Genomic DNA, 24,367 nt, shown 5'->3' on the forward strand with positions numbered 1-24,367 from the left:
TATTCCTGCAGATCTGTCGCTGTGAGAGGGGGAACTGGATCCGTTCCTTGCCCATGAGTGATTAGCAGAATTGTTAGCTAAATTTGAATTGCAGCCTAAAAGTCATCAGTGGAGCTGGGTGGCTGAGACCAGGTCTACAGTGTTGCTATGCTGGTTTAGAGGGGTGCTTTTAAGCCAGTTTAAACTGGTGTAGCTTTGGGCCTCTTACATTGGTTTAAACCTAGCTCTTACCGGTTTAACATGCTCCTGAAATAGTTTTTTTAAATCGATTTGAGTGAAACCAGCATAATTTCTACATGTAGACGAGCCCTGAGAAAGGGAAGTGGGGATAGCCAGCCATCAGCCGCCTGCCTACTCCCCACGAAATGGGTCAAATGAGAGAGAACCAGGAGGATTTCAGTAGCAAGGGAAATAGTTTCCCTTTTATTATGGAGATATCCCATCTCCTAGAACTGGAAGGGACCTTGAAAGGTCATCGAGTCCAGCCCCCTGCCTTCACTAGCAGGACCAAGTACTGATTTTGCCCCAGATCCCTAAGTGGCCCCCTCAAGGATTGAACTCACAACCCTGGGTTTAGCAGGCCAAGTTGTTGGAGTGGAGAGAGATGGTCATTTCCCACTGGGTCTTGGTTTCCCTTGGTTCTGGGAATATACACACAGATCGGACTCGACCAATGATCTCTGAGTACAGTACAAAGACATGGACCACAAGGGCTCAATCCTGCAAGGTGCTCAGCGCTCTGGCCCCAATCCAACAAAGCACTTAGGCATGTGCTTAACTTGGAACATGTAAGTTGTTCCATTGACTTAGATAGGGCCAGTCACATGCCTACAGTTAAGCATGTGCCTCAGCGCTTTGCTGGATCGGGGCCAGAGTGTTCAGCATCTTACAGGATGACGCCTTACTAGATTTAACATGCTGGTGCCTTAGGATGTGTGCTTTGTGTGGTACAGTGCAATGTTGGGCTCCAGACTGGGAGTGAATGAAATCAAATACCAGTTTGGGGGAGAGAGCAGTTTATTAAAGGTAGCACTGCACTCTGCTAGTGCTGTTTTCATTCAGACGGTGTCTATTAGCTATGTGAACAGTCAGCTCAGTCCTGCTTTGTGTGAAATTGGCTACCAAGGGTCTTGTTTCAAAGCCTGTTTTGTGTTCCTGTGGTAGCATATTTCAGGACAGTATTACAGACAATAATGCCCCCGCTGCCATGCTTTGGCACATGTTCGGGTTTTTCTGGTATTCTCTCTCCCCGCCCCCGCCCCCTCCTCCCCCCGACCCACACACACACCCCACCCCCGTTGCATCTGAGGACATAAAAGGTCCTGATTTTCAGAGGTGCTGAGAACCGTCAGCTCCCATTGACTTCAGTTGGGATTGAGGGTGCTCAGTACTTTTTGGGATTCTCCATTGCTGACCGTTTTTAAATCAAGATTGGATCTGTTTCCTAGGAATTGTTTTGGGGAAGTTCTGTGGCCTTTGTTATACTGGAGGTCACCCATGATGATCACAGTTGTCCTCTCTGGCCTTGGAATCTGTGAATCTTATGAAAACTAAGCCCCTGATTTTCAAATGTCACTTTCAAACACTAAGGTTCTGTCTGTACTGTGATAAAAAACTTGTGGCACCGAGACTCAGAGACTGGGTCAGCTTGCTCAGACTGTGGAGCTAAAATAGGAGTGTAAACATTTGGGCTTGGGCTGGAGTCTGGGCTCTGAGACCCTCCCCGCACATGAGGTCTCAGAGTCTGGGCTTCACCCCAAGCCCAAATGGTAATTGGGATAAAATACAGCATGGTTTTACAAAAGGTAGATTGTGCCAGACCAATGTAAACTCCTTCTTTGAGAAGAAAACTGATTTTTTTAGACAAAGGAAATGCAGTAGATCTAATCTACTTGGATTTCAGTAAGGCATTTGATACAGTTCCACATAGGAAATTATTAGTTAAATTGGAGAAGATGGGGATTAATATGAGAATTGAAAGGTGGATAAGGAATTGGTTAAAAGGGGAGACTATAATGGGTCATGCTGAAAGGTGAACTGCCAGACTGGAGGGAGGGTACTAGTGGAGTTCCTCAGGGATCGGTCTTGGGTCCAATCTTATTTAACATTTTTATAATGAGCTTGGCACAAAAAGTGGGAGTGTGCTAATAAAATTTATGGGTGACACAAAGTTGGGAGGTATTGCCAATATTGAGGAGAAACGGAATACCGTACAAGAAGATCTGGATGACCTTGAAAACTGAGTAATAGAAATGGGGTGAAATTTAACAGTGCAAAGTGCAAGGTCATGCACTTAGCAACTAACAACAAGAACTTTTGCTATAAGCTGAGGACTTATCATTAGGAAGTGACAGAGGAGGAGAAAGACCTGGGTGTATTGGTTGATCACAGGATGACTATGAGCTGCCAATGTGATGCGGATGTGAAAAAGGCTAATGCACTCCTAGGATGCATCAGGCGAAGTATTTCCAGTAGAGACAGAGAAGTCTTAATACCATTCTACAAAGCACTAGTAACTCCTCATCTGGAGTACTGTGTGCAATTCTGGTCTCCCATGTTTAAGAAAGATTAATTCGAACTGGAACAGGTACAGAGAAGGGCTAGTAGGATGACCCAAGGAGTGGAAAACCTACCTAATGAGAGGAGACTCAAAGAGCTTGGCTTGTTTAGCCTAACCAAAAGAAGGCTATGGGAAGATATGATTGCTCCCTATAAATGCACCAGAGGGATAAATATCAGGGAGGGGAGAGGAATTATTTAAGTTAAGCACCAGTATGGACACAAGAACAAACATATATAAACTGGCCATCAATAAATTTAGGCTTGAAATTAGGTGAAGGTTTCTAACCATCAGAGGAACAAATTTCTGTACCAGCCTTCCAAGGGGATCTGTGGCAGCAAAAACCTAACTGGCTTCAAGACTGAGCTTGATAAATTTATGGAGGGGATTGTATGAGAAGACTGACTACAATGGCATGTAGCCGATCTGCAACTGCTAGCCGCAAATATCTCCAGTGGCCGGTGATGGGATACTAGATGGGGAGGGCTCTTTCGCAGAGTGTCTGGCTGGTGGGTCTTGCCCACATGCTAGGGATCTAACTGATCACCATATTTACAGTCTGGAAGGAATTTTCCTCCAGGTCAGATTGGCAGAGATGCTGGGGGGCGGGGGGGGGTTGCCTTCCTGTGCAGTATGGGGCATGGGTCACTTGCAGGTTTAAACTAGTGTAAATGGTGGATTCTCTGTAACTTGAAGTCTTTAAATCATGATTTGAGGATTTCAGTAACTCAGCCAGAGGTTAGGGGTCTACTACAGGAGTGGGTGGGTGAGGTTCAGTGGCCTACAATTTGCAGGAGGTCAGACTAGAGGATCACAATGGTCCCTTCTGACTTTAAAGTCTGAGTCTCTGCTGCAATTTGATATCTCTGCAGCCTGAGCCCACGAGCCAGAGTAGGCTGACCTGGGCCAGCCACGGCCATGCCAGGGGTCTTTTATTGCAGTGTAAACATACTCTACTGGTCTTTAAAGAACTGGGAATGTTATTAATTGTATTGCGGTAGTGTCTTAAGAACCCCAGTCATGGATCAGCGTCTCGTGCTTGGGAGGAGCTCCCCATAAACATGCGGAAAGCTACTTCCCTATTCTCCTTCAAATGCCTCCTTAAAATTCTCCTTTGCTGTGATATGTTAGGCCACTCGTGTGCTGTCTGTCATGCTGACCAATCTTGTCTTGTTTCCTTGTGCTCCTCCGGCTGTCTGTATCCCTCTGTTGTCTCTTGTCGTATAAGTGATGAGCTAGAAAAATGATCTTTCCAACAGCATTCTCATTTGTCTCATTCCTGGTAATCACTGGACAGTGGAAGGGCTCTTTCCTCCAAATAATAACGTATACACTTCTGCAACATGGAGATCGGAAGGAAGAGCTGACTGATCAATAACATGCATGTTCCTTTATTTGGACACGCTTTTGAACCCTTTTAATTTTTTATGGTCTTGTGTTTTTTTTTGTTTTCTTTTTAACCTTCTGTTTATCAGAATTAACATGAACAGAAACTTTTGTGATCAGATTTTTAGCAGCTGCACATCCTGTTTCAGTGTATACCCTTACTGAGTTCGTCTCGAATTACATGCACAACTCCTGCACTTCACAGCTTGGCGTAAATATCAAGCAACTCTTAATCTCTACTAGGAGAGTTCATGTTTTCCCGTATGCTGCCTACCGTTAAAGATAGTGGCAGATAAAGAATAAACTGAAGGGCACAGCTAATCTAGACCCAGGCTACTGTCCGCGATCACAGCTATATTCTACTGAAGCGTGGGGGTGACAAGGCTGTTTAAGCCACTGGCCTATTGCTGTGAAGCTCTCTCCTGAATTAGAACTTCCATGAATCTGGCAGTCTTCAGATCACAATGGAAAACTTGCTGCTTTGAATGTAACCTTCCCCAAATAAAAACAAATTAAACTGAAAGAGGTTGAATTTTGGTAGGAAGATTTTTGTGGAGGAAGATGGTGATTTGGAAGGCCCTCGGTTTCCATGCTAGTGAGTGTGGCATAAGAGAGAGAATGGATGAAATAGATTCCATGGAAGGCTGTTGGGCAAATATCAAACAATTAGGAGACAAGCTTTGAGCACATCTAAGTCACATGATGCCCCAGTTGGGTCACTGGAAGTGGGGATTGAACGTGGGACCTATGAATCTAAAAGAAGGAGTCTCTACTGCCTGAAACGAAAGACCTGGGTCTATTTATCTCAAAGGCTGTTGCAGACCTATAAACCTCTGTGGACCAGCCATTAGAGGGGGGCAGAGAGCCACACTGTGTAAGAGAAGGTTATAGCTATTTCCTGTCGCCGCTAGCACCTGTTCAGCTGCATCAGTGATGGGAGCCCTCGTGTATACCAGATTGCAGTAGCTTGAGGCATTTTGACCACTATGATGTCAGTTAAACCTGCTGAAGAGCAGGTGTGAATGACGTGGTGGAACAATAGTGTCTGGCAGCTGGAGCTTTGTCTGTCCTGAGCATTGTGATGTGCCAGCACGTCTCTGAGACCCTGATCTGTTTCTTCAGTGTTAGCTCTCATTTACTAAGAAAAACGTGTCTAGCACTAATGTCGATGGCAAAACCCATCCAAATGCCATATGTTATCTGAATGAGGCTGACTCAGTAACAAAGAAGTGGGAACTGCCTCACTTAGCTTAGTGTGTTAACTCTGAAGCATAATGATGGCAATTTGAAATTACAGTGCTGATAAACTGATCAGCAGTGAAACAGTTAACAGAAACATCCCAGCTACCCTGGGATGGTGGGAGGAAAATGGGATTGTAGGTGGAGCTTGGATAGAGTGTACCCATCTCTGCTCCCAGTCCAAAATCTGCTGTCTTACCTTGTGTCTAAAATGCATCTTGTTTCTTATTGCATTGCAGTGCATTTACACAGGTGTTCACCTTCGGCCCAACCTTTCGAGCCGAGAATTCTCAAAGTCGCCGGCACCTGGCAGAGTTCTACATGGTAGAAGCAGAGGTGTCTTTCACTGAAAGCCTCCAGGACATCATTCAGGTAGGTACCCGTTTGTGTGTGATTTTAAAGGTATTGGAGCTTTCGCCTCCATTCACTGTGGTCGGCCTCAGGGGCAGTGGAATTGAACCTCCTATCACCTACTGTAATCTTTCTAGATAAATCAGGAGTTGTGTTGAAGACCGCTAAGCATTTAAGGTCTCTTTGGGCAGAGGAATGGCCACTGAGGGGAAATGAGGACGGATTTGAGAAAAGGGCTGATCCAGTGTGCTCTGTGTGAGCCATTGGCCAAACAGAGATTTCTACGACGTGCTCCAGGACTGCGCTCATTTTTAATACAAAGGAACAACCTGCAGAGATTACTATTCCCAGCATGTAATAGTCCACCTCGATTTTAGCAGAAGGCTGGAACATGTAATCACTGCTGGTCTTACCTGCGTACTAAAGCTGAGATGAGAGCCATTTTGCACAAACAGATGCCACCCTCTGGCTCTCAGAAAGCACAGTTTACACATCGTGGTCCTAGTTGTTCTGAGGACCCCACCTCCTGGGGCTTGTGGGGAAGAGTCAGTCCAGAGGAAATAGAGAATTAGAATCTTTCAGAATGTCTCAGGTTCTACAATTCAAAAATAATTCAAAGTTCTGAAAGGTTTGTGGGTTTTGCTCTGATTAGGAGGAGGAAAGAACTTTGCCCCTTTGGCTTTGAGAATTTTTGTTGTTGTTGTTAAATGTCTTGCAAAATCTTAATTTCTCTGGGTTCTCCCCTCCCCCCTCAATCTCTGACCACCATCATCAGCTGTGCGAGAAATTTTTCTTCCTATCACAGTGGTTTATTCTACAGGTCACATTCTGGATTGCAAAATACTTATTCTTGTGATGTTTTTATTTAAAGAAGTAGAGTTCCTGTTTCTTGAAATCACTGGGCAAGCCATTAACAAATATCTGACAGCTGCACTAAGGCCTCAATTAAGTTTCTGTTTCTCCATAAGTCTTTAGAGAAACTGATCTAAATTCAACACCCTTGCACGGCTCAGTGCACTGTGCGGCTTTTCTGTTGAAAGTTTGTTCACTGAGTTTAGTGCTTTACAAAGGGTGCCCCGTTGAAAGTCCTGGCGACTAATGGCCAAATTTGCATGCGTGGGTGTTTCAAATGAGGTTTCTAAATCCATGTCTTGGTACCAAAATACAAACAGCCTGATTTTTCCAAAGTGTGGACTACCTGAACCTCCCATCAACACCAGGGGGAGTTTTGGGTGCTCAGATCAAGGCATTTGTTTAGGGGCGTAAACATGAATACACAAGGCTTACTTCAGGCTCCCGCATGTGAAAATTTTGGCCTAAGTCCTGACACTGCCCTGCTGCCATTGAGGCTGACCTCTTATCCAGATGGGCTACGTGTGTGTTTGTAAGAAAAGTTCAGGATCTCTGCCCGTTCCGTCCTTGACCTCTTTGATACAAGCAACAAGGGCTAGTTATTTCCAGCACAGGAGTGGTGGCTTTGGAGCTGTAGACGCCTGCCCACTAGGAAACAGACTGAGATGGCAAAACTTATTTTGCATAGGTCACTGATAGCTCATACCACTTATCATTCAGTATCACCCAGGATGTGATCGGTTTTTTTACTGTCCTCCTAAAATGAAAGGTACTGTGTTGCATTACACAGTCCCCAGAGCCATCCCACAATGTTGCCAGCTCTTGTGATTTTTATCCCCCGTTTTGTGGTACTCATTGTCTTTTCTCAAAGCCCCAGCTGCAGGAGTCATATGATTACATGAGACTCTCAGCAAAAGAGACTGTGCCTGTGAGAGCACACTGCCCTCCAGCACCTGGCATGGAGCTCAAGGTCCATGAGTCCTCAGTTCCCCTGCTGGTGCAAAGCATCACTGGTAAAGCATCCCATCCTCCGCTAGTGCTGGTCCACATAGGCGATTACAACCTACTACCACTGTCAGTTACTCCATTAACTCAAGTGGCAGAGGTCTATGCAGTGTATCTAAAGGTTGCAACCCTGCTGATGACCCATGTGGGTGTTAATATGATACCACATGATGGAATATTTCAGTGTGTTTTCATAAAATCTGACTCAATTGCACACACAAAAACTACATTAAAAGAACATTATTAGGGTTGCAAAGTTAAACACTCATTAATTAGGAAATGCCAGAATTAAGGTTGCCTGTGCAACCTTAATTTAACCCGCTTGTGCATATGCTTTATGATACAGTCTTTAATTACATGGTCACATAATATTTTCCCACAGGACCCCTGCCTCATTCAGTGCACGTGGTGGCTGGTGCTCTGGGAGTGAATCGATGCTATTTAGTAGGGGAGGCTGTTATTTGCCTCTTTTGTTACTGAAGTCAGAAGGTGCATAGTGAATGAGACAGGGCATTGCAGGAACAGAAAGGACACTCTTGTAGTTAAGGCAACTGAGTGCTGCCCTGAAGAATTAGATTCAATTCCTGCCTCTGCAACAGCGTTTCCGTGAGATGCTAGACAAACCACTTCAACCACACTTTTCACAGGTGGTCCCTAATTCTGTGTTCTTCGTTTTCTGGGTGCCCAGCTTGAGACACCTGGGGTCTGATATGTAGAAGCGCAGAGCACTCACAGCTGCAATTGAAGTCAATGGGAGCTGTGCTTTGAACAAATAAAGTGATACGTTATGCTAAGTACACTGAAAAATCATAACCTAGGTATCTCAAACTGGGCACCCAAAATTAGTGGATACTTTTGATCTTAAGCTCTATGTGCCTCAGTTCCCCATCTGTAAAATGGGGGTGGTAATACACCTCTCCTCACAAGGGGTGTAGTGATCATTAATGTTTGTGAAGTACTCAGATAACATAATGATGAGCATCATAGATAAGCCCTGGAGGAAATTAATAATTCTGTCTTCAGGGCAGGGTTTGAATAGTGTGTAGTAAATAAGGCTGCAGCCTAGGAGAAAACAAACTATTAAATAGCTCCTCATTAAGTGAGCACTGTTCATCCTGTGCACTTAATGAGGCAGAGGTCTTGTAGAAAAAAATAGTATGTAATGATGTAATTAAAGATCATCATGCATATGCACAAGGGTGCTGAGTTAAAGTTGCATGGGCAACTTTAATTTGGGCACTTCTTAACTTGATTGCTTGACTTTGCAACCTTAATAATGTGCTTTTAATGTAAGTTTTGTGTTTGTCATTAGGAAATAGGTCATTGTCAACACAATGAGAAATATTTTCTTTGCAGCTGTTTCACTGACAAATTATTTCTGTTGGTCCTTTGGAGCAATTGTTTCTTGAGGCAAACATTTCCTGTACAAAAATGGTGAGAGAGCTCCTCTGGGATCCCAGAGTTGGTTTCTGGGGTGATGTGTTTGCCTACGAGAGTGTTCAGTTACATCATTCACTTGCAACAGACCAATGTAGACAGCCAGTTGACACCGCTGACTGTTCTGTTGTGACACACCGTGAGCACAGCCCTTGCTCTCTAGAAATTTAGCTCCTTACACGACAGCTATGCACACAGCAGGGGTGAGTGAGTATCTGACATGAGTCTCACCATTTTGTGTGAGCAAGTATGAAGAGGAGAGGAATATCAGTGCATGAAAACTCGGGTGAATCATGACAAGTGCATGACATTGCTTGAACATGTAGCAACCTGCTATCGACCGAAGACTACATCATCGTCATTGGGCACGATTCAGGGTGAACGTGTAGACAAATAATCCCATACGGGAGTGTATCGGTGATTGTGCCTTATGCTGACAGCAGAGATGCTCACACATTCTCCTCCGTTGCACAGCAGCCCTGTTGTCTCAAACCTCCAATTTTGTTGCAAATACAGTACTGCTTTGTTGAAATATCTACTGTTTTCACTTCAGGTGTAGTTTTATATTGGGGATATCGAAAGTCACAAGCAGAGTACCACAAAGTTAAGGTCTGAGCTCAGAATCCCAATTGGAGACCTTCAAGAAGTCCTCCAACAAAATCAGGGAAGGCCTGCTGAGACTTTTAAAGTTTAAAAAGAAAAAAGCAGGAAAAAAATTTGGGGTGGAGGATGGGAAAATTACACCACCACCCCACTGCTCCCTCCCCAGCTTTTATGCCATCTTTATTAAGAAATAAATAAAGGGAACAGACAAAAAAATTTTCCTTTTCAGGTCACACTTCTTGCAGGAGGCCTATAAAACCTGGCCCCTCCAGTCCATCCCATCACCAAAGTACTAACAGAAATGAAATTAACAAGGCATTGGTTGTACTCCTCCACTTGCTTTTGTGATATCCTATTTCCCATCCCTCCATCTTGTCCTGTTAAAATTGTAACCTTGTTGGTATGTCTTTACTGCAAAGGAAGCAGCATGGGTAGGCATGCTGGCTTGAATCTATCTAGCATGAGTAACAACAGTAGTGTATACATGGTGGCACGGGCTTCACTATGGGCTAGCAACCTATGTATGCTCTCAGGGTCACCGATGGGCTTGTGGCTTGGGTTGCTAGTGTGATGTTGTGCAGTCTATATGGTTTTATAAATATAAGTGAATATAATGTAACTGGGATATGCTTCATGCAAAAGGTCTCTTGTAAGGTATCATTACAAAGCTCATAATCTACTGAGTGTGATCATCCTATTTGTAGAAATGTACCACTCTTGTATCTAAAACTAGAAATATAAAACATAACTCTGAGGGCCTATTGTAATTATGTCAAGTGTGGGCCATTAAGGATGCTTTGGAATCTTGATGACTCCCATTGTCTGCAGATGGCTGTATTTACCTGTGAGTCTTCCTGTATATGTGTGTGTGCTGGCAAGTGAGTAATGAAGTCTTGCAGTGACATGTGATCATGTCACCTGAACTGGAATCCATCTTTAACCTGGTGCTTTTCCAGTGAGGGGGGGTGGAAACCCAGAGGGACAAAGGGTTTCCGCCTTATGCAAAAGATATATAAAGGGGTGGAAGAGAACAAGGGAGAGAGGAGCCATCATGAAGAATCCCCTAGCTATCACCTGAGCTGCAACAAGAGCTGTACCAGGGGAAAGAATTGTGCCCAGGCCTGGAAGGTGTCCAGTCTGAGAAAAAACTTACTGAAGCATTTCTGAGGGTGAGATTATCTGTATTCAGTTTGATTAGGCATAGATTTGCACATTTTATTTTATTTTATTTTATTTTATTTTACTTGGTAACTTACTTTGTTCTGTCTGTTACTACTTGGAACCACTTAAATCCTACTGTCTGTATTTAATAAAATCACTTTTTATTTAGTAGTTTACTCAGAGTATGTATTAATCTCTATCATATCTCTCTATCAGTGTTACAGAGGGCGAACAATTTATGAGTTTGCCCTGCATAAGCTTTATGCAGGGTAAAACGGATTTATTTGGGTTTAGATCCCATTGGGAGTTGGGCATCTGAGTGCTAAAGACAAGCACACTACTGTGAGCTGTTTTCAGGTAAACTTGCAGCTTTGGGACAAGTGATTCAGACCCTGGGTCTGTGTCTGGAGCCAGACGGGAGTGTCTGGCTCAGCAAGACAGGGTGCTGGAGTCCTGAGCTGGCAGGGAAAACAGAAGCAGGGGTAGTCTTTGCACATCGGGTGGCAGCTCCCAAGGGGGTTTCTGTGATCCAACCCGTCACAGTGGCGTAGTCGAGCAGGATCACAGCTGATTGCTTTGAGATACTGGTAGTGATTTTAAGTGAGTTTTAAGTGTGGTGGCTGGAGAACAGACAAAGTGGTTACTGGTTTGTTATTTTCTGTTTGCTTATTTCGGGAAAGGGAAGTAGGGACAAAAAAGGAAGCAAAATAAGTAAGAATGAAGGTCAAAAGAAGCTAAAACTACCCAAGTTGCAAATTGCCCAGAAAGACTGAAAAATGGGCACTGGGAATGTCTCTGTTAACTAAGAAGCCCCTGAGCTGAGTGCATCTCAGTTTCAGTGAACTGCAGATGCGTGTGGCCCAACCTCTGTCTGTGCTGAAGCTGACTGGAGTGTCTAACCTAGCAAGACAGGAGGGGAGGGGTGCCTGTTCTGGCAGGAGGGTGTTCTCTGTGGTATCCTAGCTCATTGAATGATGGTCTCAAGGGAAGACAAATGGAAATTGATGTACAATTTGCCCGGGAAAAGACTGGCCTGGAAAAAGAAAAGGCTGCCCACCAACCTGGACTTAAGAGACAAAGCAATTAAGACCCAGAAGCATGACCTGGCTGTAATGGAGTGGAAGAGGTGCACAGAGACATGTATCCTGGAGCTGAAAGTTGGGGTCCTGGTGACTGCGGCAGTGGGAACAAACCCCAAAGACTCTAGCTGGAAGCAAATCCAACCTGAGTAAAAGGGGGGGGGGATTTTGCTGCCCAGCGAAAGGTCTCTCATAGCTGGTAGCTGTGACCCTACAGCTGGATCAGGGTCTCTTTCCCTTTTGGGGGACACAGGAGTGTCTGCCCCATAGGGGAGCCCAAAAACGAATTTTAGGTATACTGCCTCCGCCATGGTCAGTGTCCAAGACTCTGGCAGTAAGTTCAGGAGGAGGGTGTGATGTTGTGCAGTCTATATGGTTTTATAAAAATATAAGTGAATATAATGTAACTGGGATATGCTTCATGCAAAAGGTCTCTTGTAAGGTATCATTACAAAGCTCATAATCTACTGAGTGTGATCATCCTATTTGTAGAAATGTACCACTCTTGTATCTAAAACTAGAAATATAAAACATAACTCTGAGGGCCTATTGTAATTATGTCAAGTGTGGGCCATTAAGGATGCTTTGGAATCTTGATGACTCCCATTGTCTGCAGATGGCTGTATTTACCTGTGAGTCTTCCTGTATGTGTGTGTGCTGGCAAGTGAGTAATGAAGTCTTGCAGTGACATGTGATCATGTCACCTGAACTGGAATCCATCTTTAACCTGGTGCTTTTCCAGTGAGGGGGGGGTGGAAACCCAGAGGGACAAAGGGTTCCCGCCTTATGCAAAAGATATGTAAAGGGGTGGAAGAGAACAAGGGAGAGAGGAGCCATCATGAAGAATCCCCTAGCTATCACCTGAGCTGCAACAAGAGCTGTACCAGGGGAAAGAATTGTGCCCAGGCCTGGAAGGTGTCCAGTCTGAGAAAAAACTTACTGAAGCATCTGAGGGTGAGATTATCTATATTCAGTTTGATTAGACATAGATTTGCGCATTTTATTTTATTTTGCTTGGTGACTTACTTTGTTCTGTCTGTTACTACTTGGAACCACTTAAATCCTACTGTCTGTATTTAATAAAATCACTTTTTACTTAGTAATTTACTCAGAGTATGTATTAATCTCTATCATATCTCTCTATCAGTGTTATAGAGGGCGAACAATTTATGAGTTTGCCCTGCATAAGCTTTATGCAGGGTAAAACGGATTTATTTGGGTTTAGACCCCATTGGGAGTTGGGCATCTGAGTGCTAAAGACAAACACACTACTGTGAGCTGTTTTCAGGTAAACTTGCAGCTTTGGGACAAGTGATTCAGACCCTGGAGCCAGATGGGAGTGTCTGGCTCAGCAAGACAGGGTACTGGAGTCCTGAGCTGGCGGGGATAACAGAAGCAGGGGTAGTCTTTGCACATCGGGTGGCAGCTCCCAAGGGGGTTTCTGTGATCCAACCCGTCACAGCTCGCTCATGCTACCATGTCTTGGCTACCGTTGTTACCTGTGCTACCTGGTTTAAAGCTAGCCAAGGGGATGCCTACCTGTGTTACAATCACACCTTCAGTTTGCTGTGAAGACATGCCCCTTTGGGGCAGAGATCTTTCATCTTGAGTTTGCCTTATAAAGTACCTTGGCAGTGCATATATAAATAAGAGTAACTGCAGTCCGGAAGAGACAATGGGTGAACCATATGGTTTTGGTTTTGCCAAAATATAACCTCAGTCTCAAGCTTGGAAATATTTCTCAGCTTGTTTTTTCCCTGACCACCCACTTTTTTCCCCGCAAGAAGCAAGCTGCTTATGTTGGATCTGTGGGAACCTACTTCTTTCTTTAGCACAAAGCAAAAACAAAAAATAGACCTACTTAAACAAAATAAAATTTTGGTTTCGTGCACCAGATGGTACTTTCATTTCCTAGAAAGAGGAAGCTTAATGTAAAATCCTTTCCTCGCTGCCTGTTTGAAACCGGGCTGTTATAATTATCAATGAATTTTCCTAATTTCATTTGCATAAGTCTTTTTCTAGCTAGTTTAAAGAGGGTACAAAGTCAACTGTTGGGTCACTTGCTGCTCAATCAGTTCAACTGCAGGAACGTTGGCTTTTAATGTATCCAGTGTAGGGGTACCAATAATGGTAACGGGCTTCATTTACATGTGGTAGGGCCTTTCAGCTGTTTGGATCTGCAAGCACTTTCTAAACTGGAGGACAAATTCTGTTGTTTTATATCCAGGCATCCCCATTGCCTTCCATGGAGTTGTACAGATGTAACCGAGAGCAGTGTTTAGCCCTGTAGGAATCCATTTACCCACTGCGGCAATACAGCCACCTCTTGGGAAGAATGCAGCAACTATTTAATAATGCACAGCAGCACTTCAGCAGTTTGTGACAGGAGGTGAAGAATACCTTCTCCAGTTGAGACTAGCTGGAGAACTTGGACAGAGTGCCTAAAAGCTGGTCTATACTGTGATTCCAGGCCACTTTTAAACCTGCTTTAGCTGAACTGGTTTTAAATCCAGTTAGGATTTTGGGAGGAAATTTCCCCAGTGTGGAGAGGCCCTAGAAGAGAGATTTTTGGAGAGATGTGTTCGTCCTCCCTGAAACACCTGTGTATACCCCACACACCTCAGCTCTGCTGCCAGGCTGTGTATATCCCAGAAGCCCATGTTTCCTCAGGTTCTACTGACTGGGAATTGCTGCACCTCAAACGTTCAGTTAGTCACTGTTTGGCTAGGCAATGGCTACTGGTAACCTGGAGTAAATAGTAGATTCAGGCCGCATCTGGACTCTGCTACTGAGGGCACAATCGCCACTTGCGATCTGAGAGAACGCCTCAGAACGTGTTAAAACCAAACCGCCCTTTTATTGGGAGGTGCTAATCTTTAGTCCCAGCTTCAGCTCAGCTGTGGCCTGACGGCACTATTCCATCCCTGACACAGGCCTGCGGAGTTTGGACACTGCTGTGAATTAGAAAGAGAAAGCAGGAGGCTTAGCAAATGTTCACACCCCATCGGTATCACATTCTCCTCTACATGTACCACAGAAGAACAAAATCCCAAAGGAAGGACAGGCTTGTGGTTGGTGCACTGGGCTAGGACTCAGGAGCTCTGAGTTCAGTTCCCCACTCTACCACAGACTTCCTGTGTCACACTGGGCAAGTCCCTTCAGCCCAGTTCCTGAAATGTATTTAGGCACCTACCTCCCATTGAAATACCTTTGTGGATATATCTCTTAGTCTCTCTGTGCCTCACCTCCTTGTCTGTAAAATTGGAATAATGTTTCTTTTCTCCCACCCTCTGTCTGTTTGGCGTAAGCTCTTCAGGGCAGAAACTGTCTCTTACTATATGATTGTACAGTGCCTTGCACAGTGGGGTCCTGATGTTGGATGGGTCCTCTAAATGCTACCTTATTACAAATCATAATAACAAAGCAGAAAAAGAACTGTTCATTAAAGGGCAAACACCCCATATGAACTAGCCCGAGACCAACAACTACAGGAGGTAACAACTTTTCTTTGCTGCTGACCTGGGTTGCTGTTTGAATGTTTTAAATATGTAACTTTCATTGCAAATACTTAAGAATATCAGATCATCAGCAGGGAGTGGCTCTCAAAGCCCACGCCTCGGCCTCTTGAGCTAAAGGATTAAGCCCTTTAGTTGGAAGCAGGAACAAGCTGATAGGCTCTTATGTAGACCAGCAACTAGAGGGGGACAAGACACTCTTGGCCTGCACGTAACTCGTTTTATGTATAGCCTAGGACAGGGGTTGGCAACCTATGGCACGCGTGCCAAACACAGCACGCGAGCTGATTTTAAGTGGCACGCAGCTCCCTGCCGCGGTCCCGGCCCCCAGCCCCACTCAGCCCCCCCGCACACCGCTCTCCCCTTTGGGGGCAGGAGGCAGAAGCTTGGTCCTGCGGCAGCCAAGCTTCCCCCTTCCCCCGCTTCTTCCCCCAGCGTGGTGCTTTCCTGCCCCCCTCCCCCTCCGTCCCTGGCCAATCAGCTGATGGCCCTAATGAGGGGGAGGGGGAAGAGCGGCAGCGTGCACACAGCTCTGTAGAGGACGCAGAGAGAGGTAGGGACGGAGCCTGGGGGAAGGGGGTGGAACAGGGCATATCCCTTCCAGCCCCCTGCCATGAGCCGCTCAGGGCAGGGGGCTGGGAGCACCCCTGCGAGCCGAGCACTCCAGCCCTCTGCTCTGCATCCCCACACCCCTCTGCCCTGAACCCCCCCACACACCTCCAGCCTTCTGCCCTGAACCCCCCCACCCCAACACACACCCAGCCCTCTGCCCTGAACCCCCCACACCCCAACACACACCCAGCCTTCTGCCCTGCACCCCTCACAGCCCTCTGCCCTGATCTCTGAACCCCCCACACACACACACTTCCCAGCCTTCTGCCCTGAACCCCAGCCCTCTGCCCTGACCCCTGAAATACTCCCACCCCCCCACCCCCACCCCAGGTCTGGGGTCCCGGCCGCAGGCCCTGATCAGCCCTCTGCCGGCCTAGGTGAACAGAACCCCAGGTTGGCAGTGGGCTGAGCAGGCTGGTGGAGTAAGATCAGCATTTTAATTTAATTTTAAATGAAGCTTCTTAAACATTTTGAAAACCTTGTTTACTTTACATACAATAGTTTAGTTATATAATATAGACTTATAGAAAGAGACCTTCTAAAAACATTAAAATGTATTACCGGCATGCGAAACCTTAAATTAGAGTGAATAAATGAAGACTCGGCACACCACTTCTGAAAGGTTGCCGACCCCTGGCCTAGGATATATAGGTGGTCTCAATTTCGTGCTGTTCTGTGTTTTTCCTGTTAGGTTATGGAGGATCTTTTCAAGACCGCGACAAGCATCGTGCTCTCCAAATGTCTTCAAGATGTTGAGCTTTTTCATAAATATGTATCGCCTGCTCAAAAGGTAATAAACATGAGAGAAAAAACTGCAACCCCCCTATATCTTGCAAACACTCTTGGCAGTGCGTAGGCCTGAATTTAACAGAGCTCTCTTGTGTTACCCATTAAGAGTAGGTTTACATTTTTATTTTTTGTCTTTTGTTTTAACCAAGGGCAGGTTAGAACAGATGCTGAAGAACAAATTCATAACGTGAGTACTATTTTTGATAGCTGACCTACGACATGCTGCTGTTGGTTGAGCTCCTCAATAGTTATTTTCCCCCGTCCCCTTGTCATGCCACTGACTATTAATTCTGCACAATGTCTTTTAAAGGCCCTAATCGCAGTTCCCTACCTGTATTTAAGCTGTGCTCTTTGCCTCAGGAATGGTTACCGTCTCCCTGACCACTTTGCTTGTGTGTTGCATCTGTTTCTCCTACCCTTTGTTTTTGTCTTCCCAGACACTTTGGCACAGGGACTGTCTTCCTGATGGTGTATGTCTGTGCAGTGCCTACCCACGCTCTGGGCGCTACTGCAAAATAAATAATTGTTCATAGGCTTCAGCCATGCCCCTTTAGACTGTGATATGCTCCTCTTTCCTCGAAATCCCAGCTGTTCTGTATTAGCTCTATAGCCCTTGACTGCTTTTAGATAAGAGAGGACTTCAGTCCCCATTCTGGGCCTCCAGGCATCTCCTTTTTGCTCCACTCTCATCTGAGCGCTTGACGTCTGGTGGCTGTCCATTCATTCTGCCAAGCCGTACCAGAGCGCCCACCCACAACTTTCCCGGGTGTTGCACTTAAGCTAGCCTGCCACATCCATGCTTGATGACAATGGATTTGTGATTTATAACTTTCAGTGTTATTTTCATCTGCACAAGCACCACAAAACGTTGCTGAGAAGTGCAGTGTGTGTGTGTGTGTGTGTGTGTGAGAGAGAGAGAGAGAGAGAGAGAGAACACCATGAGTCACATTTGAGCTATGGGCCACTTTCAAAAGGCTTCAGGTAGCAAAAGTAGGTGAGTTTCCAGCCGAGTTATTGTGGAATCCCGTAACCCAAGCACATGGAACAGCATATTCCTCACTGACTGTTTATTTCAGAAAGCTTTAATGTATTATTGAATCCTTGTGGATCTTCTTTAGGGAGCTTGGTCTAGAACTGGATTTAGCCAGTGATACACAGAGATTTGGTTATTGTTACCAGGCTATTTTAGTTTTCCCAGGGATGGCTTGTTTACGTTGTTACAGCCTGGTATGTGGAAAATCCATCACGCAGCTTCCTTGGTTTGGTTTTGATTTCCAGTCCCATTTTTGCAGGTTGCAAAGAAGACACTGGGACAGATTCTTCACTCTGTTATCCCAGTTTGCTCTGCCAATTGCTCTATTGATTTACAATGGTGGAGAATCTGGTGCCAGAATTGCTTTTTTGGGGACACAGACATGTTGATAAAAATAAGTCTGGCATTTTACATTGTGACAATCGTAACTCTTCTATTAATGTCAGCGCTTCATGGCATGATCTGTCCTCTTGTAGAGTAGTGTGTGGAGCACATGGTTGGTGCTAGGCTGATGGGATTTCTTTCATCCTGAAGAGCTCCCATGTACTAATACAAACTAGATTTCAATGGAATCACTTCAGTCCCAGACAATATGCAGCCACCTCTAGGGTGGAACATGAAGTCTGTTTAACAGTGTGTTGTAACAGTATAAAAGAAGCATCTTATGAAATGAAGGCGGGCAGAACATAATCCTCCAAACTGGAATTTGCCTGCTCCCCCCCACACACACACACCCCTCTTGAGAAGAGTATCATGTAATCTTTGATCTCTCCAGGTGCTCATTGTTAAGGCATCATGTGTGGTAAAGCAATAAGCAGCACCTAGGTTCAGTGACTAACTCAGTGAGAAACTGTAATCTACTAAGTTACCAGGAGCTCTTCCTGTGATATTCTGGAGTTCCTTTAGGAGAGAAGTTTCCATCCAAGGGCTTGTCTATACTTACCGCGCTGGTTCGGCGGCAGGCAATCGAACTTCTGGGTTTGATTTATCGCGTCTAGTCTGGACGCGATAAATCGAACTCAGAAGTGCTCCCCGTCGACTCCGGTAATCCTGCTCGCCGCGAGGAGTACGCAGAGTCGACGGGGGAGCCTGCCTGCCGGGTCTGGACGGCGGTAAGTTCGAACTAAGGTACGTCGACTTCAGCTACGTTATTCACGTAGCTGAAGTTGCGTACCTTAGTTCGATTTGGGGGTTTAGTGTAGACCAAGCCCAAGGTATGTAACAGAGTTGACCTTGCTTAGATTGAGAAATCTGAGATCACAACCCAAGGTGGCATGGCTGGAGTGTCCCTTTCGTTTTCCAGTGCAATGCTTAGGAAGGGACCCTCTTGGTACTCTCCTTTGCAGTGTCAAATGCTTATTTTTTTCTCTTGCAGAATTTCGTATACTGAAGCAGTGGAAATTTTAAAGCGAGCTCCTCAGACATTCACTTTCCAACCAAAGGTCAGTGGGTACCCTGGCTGTGAGAGAGCCAAAGCCTGGTTCCTGCTTCTCTGTGGTGGGTCTGCAGAATGCTCTCCATTTCTAAATCCCGGGGAAGCCTCACTTCTCTCTTTCTGATGTTGCAACAGAGTTGTTAGTTCACACAGTCCTTTTGTTTTGTGTCATTGCACGGTTGCAAACCAGCCATAATCCAGTGTAACCACCGTAGCTTGGAAGATGAAGCGTTGAATAATTTAGGAAACAAGTTGTTACAAGAGTGAAGTGTGCGTAGTGAAGCTAAGCAATGGCTTAAGGGAGAGAGGTGGCACCATACCAGTAGATTGTAAGCCCTTTGCAGAAGGAGCTGTCCCTGCCTATGTGCATGGACAGTGCCTAGTGCATTGTGTATACTTCAGGAACACATCATAACCATCTAATAGGCGAGAGGAATTTAGGTCGTACCAAGGGTTTAACTAGGTAGTAGTAAAACTGAGTCAAAACACTGTATTGCCTAGATAGGTAAAGGGAGTCCTTTGTTTTTCTAAAAGACTGTTGTAGCCAAGGAGAAAGCAGTTTACAAATTCCAGTGTTCCTAAAACTCCTACTTCATCCCTGCTTCTAACAGATGCCACAGTAGGCAAAGTCCTCACTTGACCACCTACTTCTAATCCTGTATACATAGTCATTGGTCTTAACAGTCCTCAGTCCATTGCTTTGAGGATAAATCTGGCTGGGCCCACCTTCGGAGCAGATAGGCCAAGATCAACAGATAATTTAGTCTTACACAAATAGGCTCAGAGTTTAATAGAGAGTTGTAAATCCTCTATCCGGATACAGCTGTCTGTCACACGAGCAGTTCCCCCCAACAAATCGTGCATGGCTCACGCTCCTGCTGCAATGGATGCGGGTACACTTGATGGTCTCTTCCAGGGGGCATTGGGTTTTCCTAAGCGAGAGGCTGCAGAGGTGGTGTGGCATGCACCAGGGTGCGTCTGGGAAGGGAGGGAAGAGACAGGGAACAGGATGAGTACAAGCAGTGCTTGGATAAATTCACTTTAGCAGGTTGCTAAAAATTAACCAGGTTTGTTGGGGGCGGGGGGAACCTTTGTCCAAGTTGTCTGTTCACTTAGACAACATAACGATCTGCTCTAGTTCAAGCACAAGTTACTGGGAGAGATGCAGGGATTCCTGGGTGGGATTCCCTGGCCCATGTTATGCAGGAGGTCAGACGGGATGATCAACTTGATCCTGTCTGGCCTTAAAAATCTGGGAAACTTATGTTAGTGCCATTTGCCTACTAGATCTTTCCACATTCTAGAGACCCTGTGAGAGGCGGCACCCTTCCTAGTATCCAGCCTTTGAAAATGGTGCATCTCCACTGTGTGGGGTCTGACTGTGTCTTCTAACGTGCACGCACTGCACTACTGCAGGGTCCAACTTCCCTTGCTCTCCATGTTGTTGTCTTTACAGTGGGGCAGCGATCTCCAAACTGAACATGAGAAATACCTGGTGAAGCACTGCGGCGAGGTTCCTGTGTTTGTGGTTAACTACCCATATGATCTCAAACCTTTCTACATGCGGGACAATGAAGATGGACCTCAACACACAGTAAGTTCGTGTGTGTGCATCTCCATACCTTTTGGTCACGCGCGCTGTCCTCCCTCATCCTACGTAGCAATAGATTAGCATCATTCTGGTCTCCAGTCAGAAGCAGGAGATAAGATACATCAATCAACTGCAACAGTTAAGACCCAGGCTAGACCCTTTCCTTCCTTTAGAGAGAGATCCAAAACAGGAGAGAATCCAGTCGGTCAAGAGAAGAATGGACAGGCTAGGTCTTTGGAAGGCAGCCAGTTAGGTTTGCTGTTGTCAGTTTCTTTTTAAGGGAAGTTCAAACATAAAATACGGTAACAAGTTTTTTTTAAGAGGAGCCTCTTTCATGACAACCAATGCCCATAGTATTCCATGGCATTGTTTTCCAGCCTTCCTAGCCTAGTCTGTGGGTATTTTATCCTCCTACCAGCAGATGGTGACAGGAAATAGACTCCTTTTGGGTTCTGCTTTCAGCATGGGGTCCCTGTGCTGTGTGACTCCAGGCACTGTGTCTGGAGGAATTCCGCTGTGCCTTCGACAGTCGAGGCATATCTGCGTTTGCCTGCCCCCCCCCCCCCCAGCTTGCTCTTCGTACCCTTTGGGGCTTGGGCACACACAGACTTACACCAAAATAACTGAATCGGTTTCATTTCACACGGGTTGTTATTTCGGTGCAGACACTTTTATGTCAGAATGAAAGGGGCCGACTTGGATTTGATTTTGGTATCAGCCTAGTATTTTTTACCCTCACTGGCAGATGGCTGTTGCATTTAGTGACCCTGCCCCTCTGCAAAATGCATTCCGCAAGTCCGAGGTAACGAAATGAAACATTTGCTGCTGCTATAAACAATCACGGCTGGAGAAGCTCCTCTGGAGTGTGTATATATTTACATAAGTGGTATCTTAGACTCAACAGCAGAAGCTCGAGTCGCAGTTGTAGTGACTGGATGGGAGAGCCCTCCCCACCTGGCAAGATGGAGCAGCATTTGGGAAAGGGTCTGTGAGGACCCCTGTAGAAGCCCATGTTTCCTCAGTGTGCTTCTTTGTCCCCCTCTAGCAACTGGAGCACACGAGTACATGAGTCTGCTACAGTCTTTGGCTAACAGCCGGGTTTTTTAGCTCAGGCAGTAGAGGCTTCTGCTTTTCTATCCAGAGGTTCTGGGTTCGATCCCTTCTTCCAGTGACCAGCCAGAATATGTCTTCTGTGGAACGTGTAACTTCCAGCTCGAGGAGACATACCTCCTCTGGCTTTGATCACGTTAGCGCCCATAGAAGTGTAGCCACACCGACTATATGGTTTCAGACAGGATCATACTCAGGGTGGCTAGCTGCTTGAACCGCCATAGCTACCCTTTTATTTTTTAGCACGCTAGCTTGATCAGAATTAGTGCGTCTATGCTGTCTTGATCTGGAAATTACACCAAAGCTCCAGTGTAGACGTACCCTAGGATTCCTGATCTGTTGTATACCATATAAGCTATGCCATCTGTTACCTTGTGCTAGTCACTATGATGTCCAGCTACCAATGGGTTAGATCACTATCTGTGTACTTGCATAGGGTCCATCTCCATAGTATCAGAGCACTTCACAAACAGGAATGAATTTATCCTCCCAGCAGCCCTGGGATTACTATTGGACTGCACAGTTAAATGGCGTGACTCAGTTTATGACTCTCTTTCCCTTAAGGTTGCAGCCGTTGATCTTCTGGTACCAGGAATAGGGGAGTTATGTGGCGGCAGCCTGAGAGAGGAGCGACTGCATTTTCTGCAATCACGCTTAGAGAGGTATGGAGAAACCCTATGGCTGATTACTAGCAGTAGCGGAGGAACAGTCTGGCAAGGGAGTGTCTCAGAGGCCACTGGAGTTTGGTGGGGGAAGGAGTAGATGTACAGACAGTAGATGTTCCGTTATGTTTATTGGCTTTGAAGAATCTGTTAATCAACTGTTTATCTACTAAGCAAAATATGGCTGTATCCCCAAATGATGACTTGCTTCCGGCGTAAATATGCCAAGTGCCTCTTTGTATCATCTCACCACAGAAAAACGTTGCATGCTACTCAGAGAGGACCTCTCCTATCACATGGGCTCCAAGGAAGCTATCGGTAATCGTTAGGGCTGTCAAGCGTTTAAAAATATTAATCGCGTGATTAATCACGCTGTTAAACAATAATTGAATACCATTTATTTCAATATTTTGGATGTTTTCTCTATTTTCAAATATATTGATTTCAATTACAATACAGAATACAAAGTGTACAGTGCTCACTTTATATTTAGTTTTGATTACAAGTATTTGCACTGTAAAAAAACAAAAGAAATAGCATTTTTCAATTCACCTAATACAAGTACTGTAGTGCAATCTCTTTATCATGAAAGTTGAGCTTACAAATGTAGAATTATGTACAAAAAAACCTCCATTAAAAAATAAAACAATGTAAAAATTTTAGAGCCTGCAAGTCCACTCAGTCTTACTTCTTGTTCAGCCAATTGGTCAGACAAACAAGTTTATTTACATTTGAAGGAGAGAATGCTGCCTGCTTCTTGTTTACAATGTCACCTGAAAGTGAGAACAGGCATTCTCATGGCACTGTTGTAGCTGGTGTCACAAGATATTTACATGCCAGATGCGCTAAAGATTCATATGTCCCTTCATGCTTCAACCACCATTCCAGGGGACATGTGTCCATGCTGATGACGGGTTCTGCTCGATAACAATCCAAAGCAGTGTGGACTCATGCATGTTAATTTTCATTATCTGAGTGAGATGCCACCAGCAGAAGATTGATTTTTTTTTTTTGGTGGCTCAGGTTCTGTAGTTTCCGCATCAGACTGTTGCTCTTTTAAGACCTGAAAGCATGCTTCACACCTTATCGCTCTCAGATTTTGGAAGGCACGTCAGATTCTTAAACCTTGAGTCGAGTGCTGTAGCTATCTTTAGAAATCTCACATTAGTACCTTCTTTGCGTTTTGTGAAATCTGCAGTGAAAGGGTTCTTAAAATGAACCACATGTACTGGGTCATCATCCAAGACTGCCATAACATGAAATATATGGCAGAATGCGGGTAAAACAGAGCAGGGGACATACAATTCTCTCCCAAGGTCAGTCACAAATTTAATTAATGCATTATTTTTTTAACAAGCATCATCAGCATAGAAGCATGTCCGCTGGAATGGTGGCCAAAGCATGAAGGGGCATACGAATGTTTAGCATATTTGGCATGTAAATACCTTGCAATGCCGGCTACAAAAGTGCCATGCAAATGCCTGTTCTCACTTTCTGGTGACATTATAAATAAGAAGTGTGCAGCATTATCTCCCGTAAATGTAAACAAATTTATTTGTCTTAGCGATTGGCTGAACAAGAAGTGGGACTGAGTGGACTTGTAGGCTCCGAAGTTATACATTGTTTTGTTTTTGAGTGCAGTTACATAACAAAAAAAAATCTACATTTGTAAGTTGCACTTTCCCGACAAAGAAATTGCACTACAGTCAGTACTTGTATGAGGTGAATTGAAAAATACACCTCTACCCCGATACAACGCGGTCCTTGGGAGCCAAAAAATATCACCGCCTTATAGGTGAGACCGCATTATATCGGGTACGGTCCGGTATGGCGTGCCGGGAAGAGCCGGTATGCCGTGCCAGACTGGACCTGCTTCCCCAGCGGTGATTTAAAGGGCCCGGTGCTCCAGCCGCTGCGGGGAGCCCCGGGCCCTTTAAATCACCGTCG

General features: G+C 45.2%; 1 protein-coding gene across 5 annotated transcripts in view; it reads left to right on the forward strand.

The window, feature by feature from the left end:
- Positions 1 to 24,367, forward strand: part of NARS2 (asparaginyl-tRNA synthetase 2, mitochondrial) — a 74,215-nt gene that overhangs the window by 39,123 nt on the left and 10,725 nt on the right. For all 5 annotated transcript variants that reach the window (XM_065581733.1, XM_065581730.1, XM_065581732.1 and 2 more), the window contains 6 exons: positions 5,425 to 5,557; positions 16,492 to 16,590; positions 16,739 to 16,776; positions 18,998 to 19,064; positions 20,514 to 20,651; positions 22,323 to 22,420. In XM_065581733.1, coding sequence (XP_065437805.1) covers positions 5,425 to 5,557; positions 16,492 to 16,590; positions 16,739 to 16,776; positions 18,998 to 19,064; positions 20,514 to 20,651; positions 22,323 to 22,420 — 573 coding nt within the window. The remainder of the gene's footprint in view (positions 1 to 5,424; positions 5,558 to 16,491; positions 16,591 to 16,738; positions 16,777 to 18,997; positions 19,065 to 20,513; positions 20,652 to 22,322; positions 22,421 to 24,367) is intronic.

The sequence above is a fragment of the Chrysemys picta genome, chromosome 1 (assembly GCF_011386835.1).
Source record: "Chrysemys picta bellii isolate R12L10 chromosome 1, ASM1138683v2, whole genome shotgun sequence".
Classification (NCBI taxonomy): domain Eukaryota; kingdom Metazoa; phylum Chordata; order Testudines; family Emydidae; genus Chrysemys; species Chrysemys picta.